The sequence below is a fragment of the Seriola dumerili genome, unplaced genomic scaffold (assembly GCF_002260705.1).
Source record: "Seriola dumerili isolate Sdu_G_001 unplaced genomic scaffold, Sdu_1.0 BDQW01000018.1, whole genome shotgun sequence".
In the NCBI taxonomy this organism is placed as follows: Eukaryota; Metazoa; Chordata; class Actinopteri; order Carangiformes; family Carangidae; genus Seriola; species Seriola dumerili.
In genome coordinates, this window is record NW_019174273.1 from 3,723,633 (window position 1) to 3,744,592 (window position 20,960).

The window sequence follows — 20,960 nt, forward strand, 5'->3', positions numbered from 1 at the left end:
TCCTTATGACACTTGATTTTTTGAATGCTGATGTGCAAAGTAAAGACTGAAAAGCTTGCAGGAAGAAGGCTTAATTGTCTGACCAATCAGCTCATGCTGTTACAAAACTGACTGGGAGTTCTAATGTTGTGGGCTCAATTTTTATGACAGTCAGTGAATTTATGACATCTAACACTCTTGATGCGATTTAATTTGTGGGGGACTAAAAGGTAAGGAGCCTTTTAGAAGAGACTTGGAGTTCAGTTGTCCTGGACTCAGCCCTTCTGGATCCACCATGAAGCAGATGGAACTAAGTAAATACAACATGTGAGAGTAAAAACCTTTTGAATTGGTTTGTTTTAAATGTGGACACACACAAGTGCATCTCTGAACTATACCCCTATCGGAGTACTTCAAACAAGTGCAGCTAAGCTAGAATGCTAGTTAGCTGAAGCATGAAAAGTGTAGCTAACAAAAGAATCTAGTTTTCACCAAAATCATGTCAACAATAAAAAAACTGCGCTGACACATTAAACAAAGAAAATCTACTGAATGTGTTGATATCTGAAGCAGCACTTTCTAAATGTTCGCCCAATGTGCTCCAGGTCTTGTTAGCTCCATGTGGAAGGTCACCCAGAGGAGACACAACAGCAAACCTGAGACCATGATCTGATGGAGACAAAACATGGTCACAATGTAATAATAATAATAAAATTATAAATTTTTATATAAACATTAGTCTGAGTTGTAGAAATGGTCACATTTTTATAAACATATAACATGTTAGTTGTTATATACATGTATATATTTCCACTCTTCAACTGTCCAGTGTCCACTGTAGTGTAAGGTTTCTGTTATTGGTGGAACCTGATATGGTCTTCTGCTGTTGTAGTACATCCACACGGTAAAACTGTTTTTATCACTATATACTCTCGAACACTTAAACTCCACAGAGAAAACATTTGTTTCAGAGCACCAATAAATTTAATTTGATATAAAATTGAACTGAAAAAAAAATACAAAAATTAGTTTTCCCCAAAATAAAACAAATTAGAATTAAAATGCATTTGCAAATAAGCAGCACAAGTCAATTACAGCTTGAAGTAAAAAAAAAAAGTAAAAAAACAATGTAATGCAAAATAATGTGTCTTTAAAAGGCTTTTTTTAAGAGAAGCTTCCATCAGCAGCTCTTCAGGATCAATCTCCACAGGCTAAAACAACAGAACAGACTTTTTGCTTCTTCCCTTCAGTTCTTCCAGGTATAGCTGTAGTTATTCATGTTGATGTGAGTCAGAGAGCTCTTCCCCAGGCTGGAGGGCTGCTGCAGCTGCTGGATGGAGGCAGGGTGGAGCCCACAGTCGGACAGGTCCACAGAGGAGGTAGTGCACTGCAAACACAGACACTTGAGTGAGTGCATGTTTAGTGAACGACCACCAAATGGAGCAAAAGAGATACATGCACAAGAGAGGAAATTTGGTGCCAAGACTTGATGCTAAATCTGTGTTATGAGCTGTTGCTATGTTACCCTGAACAAGCTAATGTTAGCCTATGTGAATGTCTGTCTCTTTGTCCAAAATGTAAGATGTGTGGATCTATGCTGAGCTGCCAGGTTGGGATATGGGGGTACACTCGGCCATGATCCGGTCTCTACAGGCTCTGAACCTGCATCTGGATCAGTTTATCTCCTGACAGATCCTCTCAGACTCAGCCTGGACAGGAAGTGTCTGTGAACTGTCCTCTTCGGGTCTCTCCACAGATGGTCTATGGAGGTTCAGGTCTGGACTTTGTCTAGGACAGTCAGGGACAGTCAGAGACTGGTCCTGAAGCTTCGGGTCACGTGGAGCTGAAAAGTGAACCAGATCTCCTGGACTCCGGATCAGGTTTTCCTCTGACCAGTCTCCCTGTCCTTGCTCCTGAGAACTCCTGCAGACATGTCTTTTCCACCCAGTGTGTCTGTATTGTCTCTTTACCATAAAGACCTGATTGATGCTATTCCTTCCAGCAGCTTCTCCATCTCTGCAGAGGACTTCTGAAGCTCCTCCCTGACCCAGGTCCTTCTCACCCGGTCCCTCAGTTTGTCTGGACATCAGCTCTAAAAGAGTCCAGGTTCCAGTTCTTGTTCCCACTGTTCTCCTGGGAACAGTCAGATCTTTTTGTCCAGATCTCTGTCTCACCATAGTTTGATCACAGAAGTCTACAGAGAGTTCACAGGACTTCATGGTCCCTGTCCTGCAGGTGAGCTGTTGGACCTGATCTACAGGTGTGTGTCTTTCTGAACTCAATCAGCTCAGTTCACCACAGATATACACATTCCTACAAACAGTTTTACTTTGTGATTATGGATTATTGATTTATGAGCAATCAAATCTACAAAAAGTGAAGGTGAATACTTTCCTGTCTGAGCCTGTTGCCCTGTCTTACCTGTGGCCTGATGTTGCCTATGTTCATGACAGCAGTCGGGGTGTGTGTGTACAGAGTGGCTGAGAAGTTTCCTTTCTGTGACGGACGGAGGAGGGCGGTGATGGCATGGAGGGAGGAGGGGAGGACAGGTCCTACAGGAAGGAAAAAACACAAAGAAATACAGTGAAGGAAAAAAAACGTGATCACACGAGAGATAAGCTCCACCTTCTTTTGATCTGTTTGATCTAAATAAAACAGACTTGGTGACAACAAACAGGTGAGTAGGTCAAATCGTAGCCAAGATAATTTATGATGATATGATATCTATAGAAAATAATATTTATATATTGATAGTAGGAAGGTGGAGACAGAGGTTGTAATCATTTCTAATGTAGGAGATACTTAACTTGTTTGTTTTTGATACTATTCAGGAGAAACCAATGAGCTTGGAGATGAGAGCAGGGAAGTTATTTAGAGATAGACTGACACATTATTAGTACCTGTGATCTCTAGACTGCTGATGTTCTGGTACACAGAACCAACCTGGGTCTTCACGTTCACACTGCGGGCCTGAAAAACAAACACTCAGACATAATAACAGCTGTGTGTGTGTGTGTGTGTGTGTGTGTGTGTGTGTGTGTTAGGGGTGGGTGAATTCACCCTTTTAGTAATAACTTCCTCTCCCTCATCTAGAGTCGGTCAGGATGCTTTCTCATCCCCCTCCTCCTGCTCTAGATTTACACTTTCACTCTCCATCATCTTTCTTTGTCGCTCTCACGTCTGGTGAACCGGAGATGGAGAGTTTGTGATTTGGACTCAAGTTGCACTTCAGTTAAGAGCTGAGACTCTGGACAACACACACAACTTCACTGCTTCATGTTGTGTCAAACAAATAACAACGGTCAGCAGCTCGGGTCAGTTCTCTAAAGGTTGAGCTCAGACCTGCCTCTGCTCACCCTGAATGACAGGCGCACAGAGACGCCGGTACAGAGACTGACAGGGACAGGTAACACTTTATGGATTTTTTTCACGGCCCGTTGATGTAGCAGGATGAGAGAGTGAGGAAGAGAGAGACAAAGAGAGAGAGAACCTTAGCACCGCTGCCAGGAAGCCACTTGACGCCGCCAACCTGTATTATATTACTGTTTGTCAAATGTAAACCAGAGCATAAAAATTTTATTTAAATCAAATGATGATGGTCACTCAAGGGTTACTTCCTGTTGACATGTGAAGAGTGGAGCAGATTGGAAAATGCATACTTGAGTTATAACAACTTCACATTGAGGCATCATTGAAGTTTTAAGAATACTCTGACCAAGTTTGAGGTAGGTGTGGGTAGGAGCACATCAAATTCTCTTATCAAACAAATACAGTTTGGGGCAGTTTGGACAATGTGTGCTTGAGTTATAACAACTTCCTGTTTCATGGCTAAACCTTGAAATCCGCTATACCGGCACGTTCAACGAAAATTCAAAAGCTTTGCAATTCGCAATTTAGCATCACAAAGGGCTTAAGATTAGACCGACCACATATGAGGTGGATTTGATTAATTCTCTAAGAAGTGTTTGTTAAAGTATGACGTCCTTAAATCGTAAAAACGGCACCAAAATTGCAGAGTAAATTCAAAATGGCTGACTTCCTGTTGGATTTAGGGTATGGGTGCAAGCGGCTTTTTTGTAAGTCTTGGCATGTTACTTGTACCAACTGATTTTCACACATGTAGGTGAAACACAGGGCGAGGGCTACTTCATTGAAATTTGTGTCCTTACCTTCAGTGTGTGCATTGCTGCTCCTCTGAAAGCAATGGGGGCCAGCAGCGTTGGTGGTAACCCGGCCTGGGAACCAGCTGCAGCCACCAGCCTCTTACAGTTAATGAGGAAGTTGATGAGGGTGAAGGTGTGAGACCCCTCCACACACACCACCGATTCAGGTTTATGGTCCAGACACACCGTGTGACCCTCCTTACGACTAAGACAAGAGGTCAAGGAGCTGTGACCAGACTTTCTTACTGCTGCGTTCAATGAAATTTAGACATATTGCTACAAACACGGCAGAAGGATACAGCTGTATGCTGATGCTATCTGGCTTCTTGATTTTGTCCTGGACTCCCATCTCCTTCAGCCAGGAGAGGCCACCGTCATCATCATCATCATCGCATCCATCCTCTTCATCAGCTGCCTGACAGTCGACACCTTGTTTCAGCTCAGAACACCTTCAGTAAAAAATACAAAACAAGCTAAATATCATTATTATTATTATTATCATTGTTATTATTATTGATATAATAATAATTGTTATTATTGTTAATAATATTTCAGAGATGTTCACAGTCTGACAAGTATAAGAATAAAATGCTGGATCATCATGTTTACAGTGTGATACTGGATATTTGAGGCTGATATTGATATTTGACATATATACTGATTTTTATACAGACATAATAATTTAAATCATAATATGAAGTAATTACATTTGCTATCGTTTAATAGTTAAAAGAAGCACAATGGATTTAGTTTTTTATTACGCCGTAGTGAAAACTACATCAGGGAAGATGTGATAATGTTGGAGACTGTGAGATAAAAGACAACAATCTTTTCCAGATTTTCTGGAGATTCATAACCACACTAGTAAAGTATTTAGAGTCAACGTGACTTTAAGGTGTGATGCTGTTTATATGGGACAGAGAATACACTCACTCCTCCGCTCCCTTCCTGTGCTCCTCCTCCTCTCCCTGGTGCAGTGTGTGTTGGTCCTTGTTCTTCCTCTCCTCCTCCACTAGAGGGAGACTGAACTCTATACCTGAACAGGTAATAAGTTAAATAAATGAGAGAAGACTTAAGGTTTAAAGACAACAATGTATAAAACATTTTTGCTTTTACTTTCTACTTTTTCCATGTGTTTAAATACATGTGTGTACATGAAAATATCAAACTTAGAACTCCTAGCTATTTTACTGAAGTATTAACTTGTATGAAGAGGTGAGCTCCTCACCCTCAGCCTTCATCGCCTCTCTGAGACCCCGAGTTGTAGGAGAAATCAAAGCTGTGATGGTGCTGGAGCCACCGAGACCCGCTGCCCTGAACAACACTGTGAACTGACACCACAGAAGAAGAGAGGGGGTCTGGGTGTCATCGGATAATCCATAATTCATTTGTAATTAAAAAAAAAAACTAAACAAATAAAACAAACTTTTGAAACCAAAATGGAACAACGATTTTGAAAAACCAATCAGAATAGTCAGTTTTATGTTTTTGACAATTCCTTTTATCATCATTTTGTTTGAAACCAAATACCAAATTATGTGGTCTGTTTGTTTTTGGTTTCCAAACAACAGGAATAGGAAGTGTAAAAAGTCAAAATAAAAGCCAAGAGGACATAAAAGTGAAGCAAGGGATCTATACCAGGGTGTTAATGTTAGAAGATAGATAGATGAATAATGGAATGAATGAATTAATGAATACATAAATGCATACAAAAGCTATATACTTAAAGCTCTTTTATGGTTTTGTACTTTTAATTCAAACATCATTCATTCATACACTTCACCACCCCCCTGCTAACCTTATGCCTTTATTATTCCACAGGACAGTTAAAAGTGACAGGAAATGGGACAGAGAGAAGGGGTCGCCCCACACCTACCTGATAGGAGCAGAGGTAGAAGTAAGGACAGAGTCTGGCCTTCAGGAGACTGTAGAGAGATGACAGACTGACCGACCTGAGACAGACAGAGAGAATACTGTCATGTGACAATTCAGTGATGCGTTTTTGATGATGATGACATTTCAGTTCAAATTTAGCTATTATTATATTACATATTTTTATTCTGTGACAAGCTATTAACATTATGTGAATTGTTTTTTTGAAGTTGTATTCATTTTTGGACTTCTTATTGAGAAAACAAATTCAAACTCTAACTGGGCATTATAATGTTCTACTTCTGAGCCAACTTAGAATGCACACAAGACAACCAGTCAGATTCTGCTTCTCTTGTCATGTGGTCTCACTGTTCAGTGACAGCGGGAAAAGTGGCAGATAAGACAGAAAACTGAGTGGAGATGAGAAAATGTCCGGTAATAAGAATAAGGGGAGGAGTTTATTTTCACTTTTATTACAATAGCATGCTAGCCCTCCAATGCCTAAAGGTAATTAAAAACACTACATTTATTGATGGGGTCTTTATCCATCTTTTCCCCCCAAAAAATAAAACATATTCTGGTGCATCAGAGTCAACATTTCTGATATAAAACGAAACCTAATCCTGCCTTTACACCGACCTGCTACTCACACTTCCTGTCTAACCTAAAGGAAACTTCAAATATTTAGCACTGAGCTTTATACATAACCTGCAATGCTTTTTATTCAATAAGAAAAAAATTATTCATCATAAAACAAGGAATAAATGTCATAGAAATGTCATAGAACATTCAATTTAACTTTCTGATACTTGTTACAACACTAATGTTATATTTTAAAACTAATTACAGGTAAAGTGTTCGAAAAAATCGTTGCTTCTTTTCATGTTTTTTAAGATAGAACCTTGTAATTCCGGTGATCTCAGGGTTACAAGGTTCTATCTGCATTTGACATGTTCCAAAAAGCCTCACTTACAAAATTAATATTGTACATGTAGAACACATTTAGGGTGTCTGTCATCTTTATGTATTAAAGAGACCTGTTCTACATCAGTTCTACCATTTGGAATGCAAAAACTTTGAAGCTCAATATCTCCAAACTGCTCAGAACGCAGATAGAACCTTATAATATGTGAACTCACCATTCACTCATGAGACTCTTCTGCAGTGATGCGTCCTGCGCCCAGGGGGTGCTCTTCCCTGTGAAGCTCCTCTCTGCATTGATCCTGGGAAACAGAGAGAGCCAGGGCAGGGAGGGGTGCTGCCAGTAGACCAGACTCTGCTGGAAGGCACAGCGCAGCTCTGAGCAGGACCTGGGATCCTGTGGGGGGGGGTGGGCAACAGGTTCACTGAGCGCTGTTCTCACTGTAAGGTCACATGTACTACTGACATAAAGATGCTACCTGTAGACTGTGAGGCAGGGTGCTGAACTGAGCTCTGCAGTGCTGGCTCAGTCCCAGAGCTTCCTCCTGGGCTTTGGGCTGTTCAGCCCATGACAGTGAGAGCGGGGAGGTGAAGAGGAGACGGGTCTTCAGGCTCCAGTCTGCTGGATACTCCGTGCAGATGGGAGGAGCTATAGAGGCAGGAGCGATGGCCTGAGGACTCTGGGAAGAGAACAGTTTGAATAACTGAACACACACATAACCAAAAAACATGTAGAGATGTGACTCATCAAAAGTAGAGAAAAAACCTTCAGCAGGGGACTTTTTATGTCTTCCTCCTCTTCCTCAAACAGCGAGTCATCTTCAGAGAAAGTGAGGCTCTTCTACAGCAGAGGACAAATGATGATGGAATTATGAAAACATATTCCACCCAAAAACTAAAATGATCAGACACATCTGACATATCAACTGCTTTTCAGACATGTAGAATTAAAAACATCCATGGGGATTGCAGGATGGGCCCTACCTACTGTGTTAAAATAAGTAAAAATAATGTCTTTGTAACAACAAGCTACTATAAGAGCTTTAACATGTTAGGTTCACAGGAAACACACAAACATGGGACAAACCCGTATCGACAACGTTAGCTAACGCTTAAGTTCTGTGCCTTTTTTAGCTTGACTAACAAACAAACCAGATTTAGCTAACTGAGTTTTTTTTTTTTCACTGACAATCTTTGTAACAGTAATAATAATAAGAACATTATAGGTCATAAGAAAGAAAATGAATAAATAATAAGAAAATTAAAGAAAAATAATAAACTTAAAAAAATTAATTAAATAACAAAATAAGTGGTCAATCAGATATTAACATGCATAGATATTCATATAGAAGTTGGACTTTAATGTAACAGCATTTCACATATTTTTATATACTATTTCATTTATATAGTCATCAAATATAGGTGTGGTTTTTAAGACACATCACTTACTTATAAAGTATTTTGCTAAAAGTATTTACTTATTATTGAATAGTGCAATTGTTGCATGTTATCCAATACTGGAAAGCCTCCCAAAAGATCCTTGTTAAATTAAAATAAAAAGATGCTCTATGGTCTCAGTGTTTGAATTGCAGAATGTACAATTATTTTTTAAAAAGAGGTCATTACATGGATAAGAGGAAACGAGAAGTAACTGTAACCATATCCAAAATGTAATATCTATTTACAATCCAGGACAAATATCGCAATATATGATATTATCGCGATTCTGCCACTAAACAACAGCTCATAGTTATATTTGTCAAGTAGGCTACAGTCCGAAGTGTTGGTGTTAGCACCGACCTTGCTGGAGATATCTCGGTGTTCCTGTTTTTCAGCCTCGGTCAAACTGGCGCTAAAAGATAAAACTCCTTGACAGTCTGTCGTTGTTGACATGTCCGCCTCTCCCCCCTTCTCTGTTGGTCTCTTTATCCGGTCACTGTTGGTAGCTTCAGCATTCCCGTCGTCGTTATGAATCAGAAACTTCTTTTTGGGGCTGTATGTATTTTCAATGTTTGCGAAGGGGTTTCTGCGTTTTATCCCGCCTCCGGAGCAGTTCTGAGGGTTGAATAGCGGCCCCGGGGAGAAAGGCCGGACACACGCAGGAGATGAGCCGCTCTGTCCAGGACTCCTGGAGGAGTCCTGCCCGCTCGGGCTGGAGAAGACACCGGCATCGCTTCGGGCTCTTTTCCGCCTCATTCGCATGATTTCCGCCGGTCGCTTGAAGCTGGGCGAGTAGCCTGCTTGCTGAGACATACCAAGGAAGGACTGTTCGAAAAAATGCCAGAAAATTAATGATAGAATTTTAAGAAAATTCGACCTGCTGGTGTTTCGTTGTTGCGCCTTCCGCACCAAACGAATTTGGCGCGTAACGTGCTGACGTAAAAGAGTCGACGCGTGTTGCGTTTGTGATCATGGAAAAATTGACTTCTATTGTCAGACTCGACTCGACTAAAAAGAAGCAACAACAACAATTCAAAATAATATTTGATCACTATATTTATTCATTACATAGACTGAAGAACAGTAAAGCAGTAAAAACTTGTAAAGCCTTAAAAATATTTCTTTAATATCTTTGCTGTTTGTTTCACGGTACCCCTGTGCATAGAGTTTGGTTTTGTCCTTTTGGAAATGCAGCCTAGAAATAATACTACATCAGCACATTCGGAAATATAAACACTGCCTGCATATAAAGAAATAAGGACGTGAATGTAAATTGACATCTTAGTTGAATTAAATAAAATTCTACAAAGAAAGTCCTCAGACTCGAGGAGAATGAATTTCACTGAATGAATCACTTTCAAAACGAAATAAGCAGTATTTAACCACCAGGTCACGTGATCACAACCCCTCACATCTTTTGAGTCTGGAAAATGAACGGCATATCTGGTTCACTGTAAAACAACTCAATTATACATACCCCTCAGAACATGTGTGTTGCCTTTTAAGACTGCCTATATAGACATCATGTGCTCAATGGTGAATAGATCATTAATAATGAATTAATTAACATCTGTACCACGTGTAAATTATTAATTATCAGTTTTAAATTTAGTTTATGTCTTGTCTAATTTATTCTGGCATAATTTTGTCTTAATTATACTTGTCATCTTCAAGAATGAAGCAGTTGAGTCGTAATTTATCCTAATGATAATAATAATAATAAATTTGTTGATCCTATATGGTAAATTTCACATACATAAATGCAGAATAACTACTGTCTCTTCAACTTATAAATACTAAAGAAAAGAAGTGATAAAACTGTCAAACTGTATGCTGGAGTTTTAATTTTACAGTAATGTAATTCATTATACCAGTTTGTGTTTTTTGCTTATTCCTATCTTTTTTTAATGGTTTTTTTTCATTGCTTTTGTTTATATTGTAATTCTTACTCTTGACTCTATGTCCACATCTGTGTTGACCACATGTCTATATTGTTTGTATATTCAAATGTTTTTCAATAAAGATTGAGAAAAAAAACTTTCACATTACAACCGCACAAGTCTTTATCTTTATCAATGATTGAATACATTAAAAAAAAAATCTCTTGACTTTCGTGGAATTTTCCTGTTGGAGTTGTTGGTTAAAGAACAGGGACATCTAGATGCTGAATGCCCCCCCCTTCTCACAATCACCACCTCTGTCCCTCTGTCACAGTGATTAATAGGACATTATGTAAATTCTGGCTGCCTGTTAATTTGTCATTACTTTGGGTCATCAATCACATCACACCTGAAGCTCAGCCCAGTGTAAAATGATGGCTGCTGTTAGGAAATCAATTCTTGTCTCAGGTGGTTTGGCTGGAGAGAGAAAACTAGCACCTTAAGCATCAAAACAGTGATTCAAGGATGGTAATTGATCCCTAATGACTTTGACTGAAATGTTTTTGACCCCCATATGGATATGCATTAGACCCCATGAACCCCCATTTGATAAGATTCAGCTTAAGGAATCCATACTTTAGTTTTCTTTAACAGTTGTTTAGGTTTATCACAGTAGGAATAATAAACTATTTCACAGAGAATCTAACTTGCATAGTTGCTGTGGGAGTACAGATGCCTATTTGTATGAACTATCAGTTTTGTTTATCTTGTAAAAATGTTTTAAACTTTCAGTTTTACAGGTTAAAGAAACTGAGTCTCATTTCCTCAGACTGCCACACTGGGGTGTCATGATGCCATTCGACAACTAGATGTCCCTGTTCTCTAAGGCGACGCCACTCTCCACTGTGCTGCGAGCACAATTCAAAAACATCCTGACACTGAACCATCGATATCATTGTTGCAAACAGCTGCAAACAAACACAATGACTCATGTGTACCTTTTAAAGCTGTGCACAGTTTGACTTGACAAATAAAACAGAAATTAAAACCAGTATTCAACTGGTTACCATGGCCTTTCCACTCATCAAGGGCTGGTTTCACAAAGACAGTGAGTCTAAGATATAACAAATAGTCAGACATCAGATAGACGTCTAAATTCATCTGCTGCACAAGGCAGTTCAGTTCTTGGCTATCTTAAACCAGACTGTGGTGCAGTGAATTGTGGGTAAATTAAGACTTTTCATAAAAAAATAAAAGAAAGGAACAGCATCCAACTGCTCAGCTCCGTTTACCTCAGCAGAAAATGTTTGTGTTTTGGAAGAATTCAACAGTAACAAAGACGTTTGAATTGAAAAGTGTAACAATAAAAAGAAAGTCTTTCCCTTCTCATTGCCCTCAAACCACATGCGAGCCATGTGTTCCTGTTTCTTGTTGTTGGGTGCTACTGCTCAGCGCAGGTGTCATTGGTTGTTACCATGGTAACATTGGTCTTAGTCCTGAGTTATCCTGTGGGTGAAATGACTTATTTCTTTGTTTTAAAATTAGTCAGTCTTTATTTCTGTGAAACGGTCTGACTAACTTCAGACTAATCTGTGGGCAGAATTAAGACTGGACCAACACAACAGACTAGTCTGAAATATCTCTGTGCAACTGGCCACAGATTTTTTTTTATAGGTGATCCATCACAGTGAACACTGTGTCTGCTGCAACCAAGAAATTTAGTCCTTCTCAGAACTGCAGTTTCCGGTTAATATAGAAAAATCACAGGACTCTCAAAATCTCAGTTGAAATTCTCAGATGCTCCTATAGACACCCATAACCCCTGCTGGTTCCTGGGTGTTTAATCCCAAACAGCCCCTTTCATCACCTGTGGGACAATCAGCTTCCGCCATGGTTTTGTTCGTGCCTGTTGGGCTGATTGCTTGGCAGGCTGCTGTCACAGCTGTGATGTCATTGGGTGTTTTTTGATTATTTTACGTTTGTATTTTTTTACTTTCTTCACAACTGCTCTTCCAAAAAAAACAGTGCACTTCCTCATGTCCTCTGCGACACACCTGGAAAGTCTGAAGTCGATCAGAAGTAATACTGAAATACAGAAAGACAGACAGAGATATTGAGACATGGTTAGCTGGTCTGTAGCGTCCATCTAAAGTCCGGCTCTGGGATGTTATCTGCCTGCGTATGAAACACATGGCTCCACCATCAGAGTCAATTCTTCCTCATTGTAGTGACAGTGTTGTTGCTTTTGGTTTTCCTGAACAATCCCAGGGTTGTTAAAAAAACTTAATTTGTCAATCTCAGTGCATATTTTGCTTTATAATGGAGAAAGGCGTTTTTACTAGAAGTTGAACAACCATGAACGGGATAGAGAATGTTTCTGAATCAAGGCAAGACAGCCAAAGCAGCTCCCCACAGGGTGAGGATGGCGCTGAAGCTAGTCTACGAAATATCCTGAATGAAATCTCTGACGGCTTTCTGACATTAAACAAAAGCTTAAGAGAGCCAACGAGGGAGAACTGACCAAACGGAGATTGTACCTGATGGACCAGGAGGGATTTGGGGAATACCTGAAGATAAAGAAGGTACTGAGCCGAACACCACAGAGGCAAAACCTCAACCCATCATGGTCAAGTTTGGGAGTTACTGGATGAAAGAAGAGGTCCTCTGTCGGTTCTACATCGACCATGACTTTCCCCCCTGAAGTGCTTCAAACTGGTGCTGGAGAAGATGGAGGTAACATGATGTCATGTGCCATGAGTTCTGGAGGTGAGTTCTCACTCAGGTGTTTGTTTAAACTGACAGAAAGAACAATGATGAGATGTGTGTGTACTTGTAAATGCTACATGAGGACCAAAAAAAATATTTTCCTAACAGAGTGAGGACATTTTGGCTGGTACTCACTTTCTGACATACCTTCAAATTGCATTTTGAGGGTTAAGACTTTATTTAGGGTTAGGGTTAGGATTAGAATTAGGTTTAGGTTAGGGTTAGGCATTCAGTTGTGATGGTTAGGGTTAGGGTAAGGGGCTATATGTCAACAAGTGTCCTCACAAAGATAGAAGTACAAGACAAACTTTTATATTAAGAGGAAAACAAATGAGACGAGCAGTGACCACAGGACAACAGCAGTATTTTCTTCACAAGAATATTTATATAAATCACAACCAAATGTGCACTATCAACAATTTCCAAATAAAAGCTGTGTGTGTGTGTGTGTGTCTGTGTGTGTGTGTGTCTGTGTGTGTGTGTGTCTGTGTGTGTGTGTGTCTGTGTGTGTGTGTGTGTGTAGAGAGAGAGAGAGAGAGAGAGAGGAAGGGGTGATGAAAACATGATCAAATGCAGGTGTCATTTACAGCCATGGCTATATACAGTAAAAACAAACCGTGAATCATGGGTGAACACACACACACACACACACACACACACACACACACACACACACACACACACACACACACACACACACACGCACACAGACATGACATGCTACCATAAATGGTATTGTAGGAATAAGTTAACGCATCACTCTTCATACTGTGATGATTTCTCAGTGCATTGAGGAAATGAATGGATCATGGAGTCATCATTTAAACCTTTGAAACTTGACAAATCTGATTAAAACCTCATTAGAATCCAGTCTAATTAGAGCACTCTGTAATAAACATGGAATCTATCAACCCCCTTAACCAACGTAGAACAGCTCAGCCTTCAGTCGCCATGGTGACAGTTTGATACCCGAGTCCTGGCCCCCCAAATATCTGCTGATGTTTGTGTATGTTGAAAACAAATCGAGAGTTAAGAAGTGAAAGGTGAGGATAAAGTTGAAGTCTGCAGTGACGTCAGGGTCAAAGGTCAAAGTTCATTTTTGCTTCAGAGGCTGTAGAAACCAGCTCAGTGATGTGATCATGTTTCTTTGTTTTTTTTAAAAGACGAAGGGGGCGGGGGAAAGATGGAGGGAGGGGGTGAGGGTAAACACAAACAGGCCACCATATGATCAAACCATCTATTCACAACAACAACAACATTAATGAGGCAAACATCTGTTAATTTACAAAGAAGCTGAACTGGGATCAGTCCAGTGCTGCTGCATGCACCTGTCAGTGTTACACTCTCCTTCATTTCCTGTTTACGTCCTGCAGGGAGACTATTGGTCGGCGCACCTGTCAGTCACTCTGCTCCGTCTAGGAGCTCTCCTCCAGCACCTGGTCATGTGATGACGGACACAACTGATGGTCATGATCCTGAACCCTCCTGTGAGTCCTGGTTGTGTGGAGTCCTGAAGGTCAGGATTTTGTTAATAGTTTTGAATATCATTGTGTTTTTACTAATAAAATGATGTCAGTTTATTAACCAGCACAGAAGCATTTTGTTTTCCTCAATTATGATGAAATCATATTTATTGATTAAATTTATTCTAATTTATTTTGTATTTTATTTTATTTTGTTTTCCTGCTATTTCATCTCATTTACTGCGTGTTGTAAGTAGTCCTTGTACGAAAGAGGATTAGGGCCACATGTGAAAAGAATTCAGAATTCAGAATTTTGAGATTAACGCCAGAATTCTGAAAATAAGTTAGAATTCTGAGATTAAAGTCAAAATTAAAAAAAACAAACAAAAAAACAAACAAAAACACATGTGGCCCTAACGTGAAAAGATTTTTTTCTTTTTAGAAAGTCAGAATTCTGAGTTTAATGTCAAAATCCTGAGATTAAAGTCAGAATTCCCTAATCCTCTTCCGTATCCTTGAGTGCCTTGAAACGCGCTGATAGATAAAATGTATGTCTGTCTTACAGATGGATCCTGGGAGGAGGAGTTATGCAGACAAACACCAACAATGACTGTCTCCTACCGTCTGTGTGTGCGTGTGTGCATATTAACACACATCAATGAGGCTCACTGTGTCACTGATGCCATGTTCCTTCATCACCATGAACACACACACACACACACAGTCCTGCTGCTGGAAATAGTCTCCAGAGCAGCAAATGTGGGTTTATCTGCCGCTGAAAATAGTCCCCTAACAAATGCACTGTGTCCTCCTGTGTCCTGAAATGACATATCTGTGAGGTGTTTTTAAACATTTATATCATCAGTAGGAACCAATGAGCTCAGAGCCACAGTCAGGGTGGGGTGTGTCATTCAGAGGCTTTTCCCCCGCTCGGCTGCTTCAGTATGGTCTCCACACAGCTTCAGCTGCGGCCATGTTTGTTGGTGAGCTGCTATGGCTGGACTCTACCTCAACACCCACTCCTTCGTTCTGATTGGGCAGGGAGGGGTGCAGGAGGGAGGAGCCTGTGGAGGCGTTGGTGCATGGTGGCAGGATCCTGGGAGGGGAGCGCGAGTCACCTCCTCCTCCCCCTCCCCCGGCCATCATGGAGAACTGGTAGGAGCCAGCGGCGGTGGAGTAGTATAGGTGGTACGGCGAGGAGGTGGACTGAAAGGGCCCGCTCTGAGCCTGGTGGTGGCCGTTCGCAGGGTAGGGAGGAGGCAGGTAGGTGTGGTACCTCCCTGTCGGGGTGGTCGCCATGGCCGTTGCCATGGTGATGCCAAGGGCGCTGTTGGAGACGGGGTTGTGGGAAGGGGTGTAGGTGAAGGCCGCCGCTGTGGGAGGGTAGTGGACCCGGGGGTCCGGGAGGGAAGTGAAAGATCGTTCTAAGGTCATCCTGGGGTCGCCAAAGGCTGTGAGGTCAGGACCTGAGAGAGGTCAAAAGTCAAAGGTCACAATCCATATCTACTCACTCCAGTGTTGTGTGTGTATGTGTGTGTGTGTGTGTGTGTGTTACCTGAGAGTCGTGAGGACAAGTCACTGAGTGAGGAGCGGCCAGGTGAAAGGGGATTGGCTGAGTGGACAGTAGGCGTGGTTATTTGGCCAAGGTAGGGATACGATTGGTCGTAGGACCAAGAGGGAGATGACTGCATCTGTCTGGAATCTGAGAGAGAGAGAGATAGAGTTTAATCACTTGCACCTTCAGAGACACACACACACACCATCTCTGATGACATCACTATGACATCATCAGGGTTGTTCTCCCCTCAGTCACAGAAGACATTACACAACTGAGTGGTCATCGTCACAGTGAAACTGAACTCTTCCTGTTATATTTCAACAAACTCTAAACTCAAGGTTTAATTATTGTTTCTTCGAAAGCTTTTGACTGTATCCCATGGCCTTCTTCAGATGTGAATGGAGTATGAAAAAAATATATTATGTCATGTAACTGAATCAGGAAGTGAACTGAGTTTAGAATATTTTACAACAAATAAAAGTAAAAGTTTTGTTTGGTCTGAGAAAATAGTTTCTTTTACTTGATATGAATATATTAATTATTATTAATTATATGAATATATAAAGAAAATATAGCACTGAATAAATAAGAAAAAAGGTCTTGAGCTGCTGATAGTGAAAGAAACAAGAAAAAGAGTCGAAGGAGAGGAAGCAATTAACTTAGTGTGGGGGTGGATGAAGGGGAGAGTGTGTGTGTGTTCATGTGTGTTTGAGTTCTTTCATTCAATCCAGTCTTTTCCCCCACAGTCTAATAAAGGGCACTGATCATCCACAGACTTTCAGACAACAGTGTGTGTGTGTGTGTGTGTGTGTGTGTACGCATGTGCGCACGGACAGACAAGGAAGCAAACTGTACACAGCAGTCAAGATGTGAATGAAGGCTTTTCAAGTGGTGCCAGGAGCTCTCCCAGGCACTGAAGTGTGTGTGTGTGTGTGTGTGTGTGTGTGTTTGTGGGTGGTGGCGAGGCCCAGGCCAAGAGCCAAGCCCCCTCCTTTCTTGGCCTCTCTCACCAGGCAGAGTGCACTGATGTGGGGCAGGAGTCACAGACGGCCGGCAGCTTGGGAATACTGGTAAAATACAAAATGGTGTTTTATGGTCGGCTATTTAATGTCAAAAATAATTTTGTTACTAATATTAATTGGTATGGGGTGAAAACAATCTTCTGGAGGACACACTGTAGAAATCAGCACTAGCCAAAGGTCATTCAAGCTCCATATAGTATAAAGGTAGATGTCCATGTGTTTGTGTGTTTGATTATAAAGCAGGTCTAGGTTCTATATTAATACTGTGAGAATATCAAAGCGCTCAGTCCACAGAGAAATGCACACAGCCTGTATTCAGAAACTGAGCCTTAAAACCAGCTGTCAGGACTTTCTGAACTTTGTGATGTCACAACAAAGCAGTCACCGCCCTCACCTGGAACCACCATCCTACCTTGCAGGATTTGGTTTCTTTGAGTGTTTTACCTGAAACCTTAAAACCACAAAATAAAACACAGACCTCTAAGGTGGAACAGAGGACACGATTGGATCCACCTTAAGGAAATGATCATGTCAGTATGGTATCAGACTGAGCTTTAAAACACACGTACAGTTGATCTTAGTACCACAAACCAGTTGCCACATTATGATCCTGGGGCTCTAAAGACCAGGGGCCCAAGCTAATCCAGACCTAACAGAGTACTGATTGATGGAGTTCTGAATTAAAAATCTTTTTGAATCCTTTGACTTGCCATACATTCACATCACAAGCCCTTTTTTTTCCCCGTGACGTTGCTTTGGCGGAGCTTTTATTACTCTGTACCATGAGAAGTGAAAGAAAGGAAGACAGATATTAAAGGAGAAATGAAAGCTGAGCAGGGGCTGACGACAGGGGAGAGCGTGCCAGGAGAGAAAGGAAAGAGAAAGAGACAGAGCGAGGTGTTGAATGGCTTCATAACGGTTTCCTGTTGCTGTTTTCACTTTGAGAGGGAAGAGCAGAAAGCAGGAAGGGATGAGCTCGCAGTGTTTCTCTACATCTGAAGATCAGAGTCATGACCAGACTGTGAAACCTCCATGTAAATCTCAGAGGAGAAACAGAAGACAAAGTCACTTCCTTTAATTATATGCTCATGTGCTACCAATACTCATTACTATATTTGTCTCGGAGACAAACACAATGAACCAGACAAAGTTCTGGACCCCGACACTCTGAGGTCTATTAAAATCACCTTTTAAAGGTTCTTGCATATAAACATAATTCACCTCCCTTGTGAAAACAAATTTACACATATTAGCTTCCTAAAATAGTAGCATGTCTAATAATAAATATCTAAAATGAAATTTTGTAATATTGTTTTGTTAAGTAAAAGTGTTGTCAGTGACTCTGCTTTCACCAAATGTTAGAAGCCTGCTTATTGGCCTCAGTGAGTCACGTACGACCATGCAAGAATATGAACCAGGAAGTAGAGACTCTGCAGATTCTGACATTAAACCATATTTGTACGCTGTATTATCACAAAGATATTAAAGAAACATGCCACCCCCGCATCCATCGACCTCAGAGGGTTTTTAAGGGATGTTAATGGTGATGTTAGCCTAGCTTAGCATAAGCTTTCTTGGGGATGGAGTTGCAGCTCCAGGTGAGTGGGTAACTAACCATCCATTCATCCATCATCCATGCATCCATCCATCAATCATTCATCCATCTTTCCAAACATCCATCCATCCATTCATCATCCATTCATTTATCAATCACCCATCCATCCACTTATCAATCACCCATCCATCCATCCATCCATCTTGCTTATCCTTTAAGGGTCACAGGGTCTGGACTCTATCCCAGGTCTACAGTCTATCCCAAGCCTTAACAGCTCTCTTGTCTGCATGTCTTTGGACTGTGGGAGGAAGCCGGAGTACCCGGAGAGAACCCACACAAGCACGGGGAGAACATGCAAACTCCACACAGAGAGCCCCCGCGTCCGAGCCGGGACTCGAACCCGGAACCTTCTTGCTGTGAGGCGACAGCGCTAACCACTGCACCACCGTGCCGCCCACAGCTAAACATGTCACTCAGAATATAAGAGCAACAATATTTTGTCTTGTTTTGGTTTGGAGAATAACTGAAGGTGATATTAATGTTTAAAGGAAGTAAGGATGTAAGTTTTATCTGACGCTGAACGTGGGTGGCGGTGATACTTCCTTTGAGTAGCTACGTCTTCAGGATAGACTGGAGGCTACAGTAACTCCCTATGGAATAGTGACACGACGGGCTGAAGCTAGCTGGTTAGCGTGCTAACAATAGTGTTTGTTTCCACCTCTGGAGACAGCTGTTGGTGAGTAAAGGAATGAAGTTTGATGCTGAACTCACAACGTTTCCTCTAGACTGGTAAATAAACAGCTGCTATTGCTAACATTACATATGTAGCACTAGCAAAAACGTACATACAGCAGCTTTAAAGAGAAGGATGTCTTCTTGATTGGTTGATGTCTCTTTCTGAATTGAGTAAAACCTGTCACTTTCAAACTACATGCATGGAAATTAAAGAAAAGGGCCAAAAAGAAACTTTATACAAAGTAAAATCTTCCTGAAAAAAAAAATATAAAATATAAAAGGCTGTGCTCAGACAATCAGAATGACGAGAAGAGACTTAATACAGTAAATGTTTTGAATCCAGTGGTGGATGATGTTTTTTTCTGATGCTGACAGTTAAGTATTCGCGTTTAAATTTTTTTTTCCATAGTAGCACTTCCTGCCAGCTGACTCTCATTTCCTCCTAAAGGCCTGACCTGCTTCCTCACTCACACACACACGCATGCAAATGCACACACACAAAAGAAAACTTTCAATACACAACAGTGTATGTGCATGTGTGCGTAAACAGACACACTCAGAGCGTCACTACCAGCGAAGGCAGAAGAGGAACAGATACTGTGCTTTGGTGCGACATGGGGGTATCCACGGTAACACACACACACTCTCAGGTACATACACACACAGACCACAATAGATCATACTAAAACCACAAGGAGGAACACTGAGGTTTGATGCAAACTCAATGCACAAGTTTGGGAAACACACACACACACACACACACACACACACACACACACACACACACACACACACACACACACACACACACACACACACACACATACACAGTTGTTGTATTTCTGTTGCATTCTGCATCTCAGCACTAAAACTGTAGTTAAACTGACAAATTGAAATAAAGTAAGAAAAGTAAGTAAGTAAGAAATAAATAAGCACAAATTCATGAAACGTTTATTTTTCTAACCCGGACTTGATTAAAATGAGGATTCCCACCATGTACAGTCATGTACAGACTACAGTCGTGCCTTTACACCTTAGACATCTGCAGTGTAGACATGTCGTGGCTAGTAGAGAACACTAGCATTAGCAACATACTCCCATGTAAAGACACAGCTGATGCTCCTTTGGGTCTAGATGAGCAGCTGCGGATGAAAGCACCTGTGTAACATGCTGCTGTGCTGAGTGATTATAAATGACCCAATCCACTTTTTAACAAGGACTGGTTCAAACAGCAGCTAGGCTCACTTATGTCGTAGCCTCCAGCCTATTGGTGGCAGCACTGAGCACACTGCAGGCAAGAGGCACTCCACTTAGGGGTGAGAAAGACAACATAGCTGCCTCTCTTGTCACTTTGAACCCACTCTACCGTCCTTATAAGAAGACTGCCTGCCATGTGGTGAGGTTCTGTTCTGAACAATCCTCAGGGACTGAGCCTACGTCCACGTTACTATAGATGTGTCGCAATTCAGGGGCCACATCCTTCGGATGACACGGTCTATGAATGTGTGGCCCGTTGTAGACCATGAAGGCTGAACCCAAATGGGACAGTCCGGTCTACAGAGGATATGCCTGCCCTTACTATGGCGTTGCCTAGCAACCTTGACAA

The 20,960-nt window shown here is 41.2% G+C and overlaps 2 protein-coding genes across 4 annotated transcripts in view; both read right to left on the reverse strand.

The window, feature by feature from the left end:
- Nucleotides 1-1,148: 1,148 nt before the first annotated feature.
- Nucleotides 1,149-9,266, reverse strand: donson (downstream neighbor of SON). The gene is made up of 12 exons (XM_022760994.1): nt 8,736-9,266; nt 7,702-7,776; nt 7,415-7,615; nt 7,154-7,332; nt 6,019-6,094; nt 5,371-5,473; nt 5,076-5,178; nt 4,442-4,591; nt 4,149-4,347; nt 2,880-2,949; nt 2,401-2,531; nt 1,149-1,366 (listed from the first exon to the last, which is right to left on the reverse strand). Exons 1-12 carry the CDS (start codon nt 9,186-9,188, stop codon nt 1,226-1,228), a joined length of 1,881 nt encoding a protein of 626 aa, XP_022616715.1. The 5' UTR covers nt 9,189-9,266; the 3' UTR covers nt 1,149-1,225.
- A 5,695-nt stretch (nt 9,267-14,961) lies between these two features.
- LOC111232758 (runt-related transcription factor 1-like) overlaps nt 14,962-20,960 on the reverse strand; it is a 48,755-nt gene continuing 42,756 nt past the window's right edge. For all 3 annotated transcript variants that reach the window (XM_022760424.1, XM_022760406.1, XM_022760415.1), the window contains exons 7-8: nt 16,040-16,186; nt 14,962-15,950 (exon numbers count right to left, since the gene is read on the reverse strand). In XM_022760424.1, the coding sequence (XP_022616145.1) occupies nt 15,424-15,950; nt 16,040-16,186 (674 nt within the window). In that variant the 3' untranslated portion in view covers nt 14,962-15,423. The remainder of the gene's footprint in view (nt 15,951-16,039; nt 16,187-20,960) is intronic.

Bases quoted from the DNA above. Each gene is read 5' to 3' on its own strand.
- donson (XM_022760994.1), bottom strand. From the start codon at position 9,188: ATGTCTCAGCAAGCAGGCTACTCGCCCAGCTTCAAGCGACCGGCGGAA. The intron at 5,179-5,370 runs GTGAGGAGCTCA...TTACCTGTTCAG, and splicing joins AGAGGCGATGAAGGCTGAGG to GTATAGAGTTCAGTCTCCCT. The intron at 2,950-4,148 runs GTAAGGACACAA...TTTGTTTTTCAG, and splicing joins CAGCAATGCACACACTGAAG to GCCCGCAGTGTGAACGTGAA.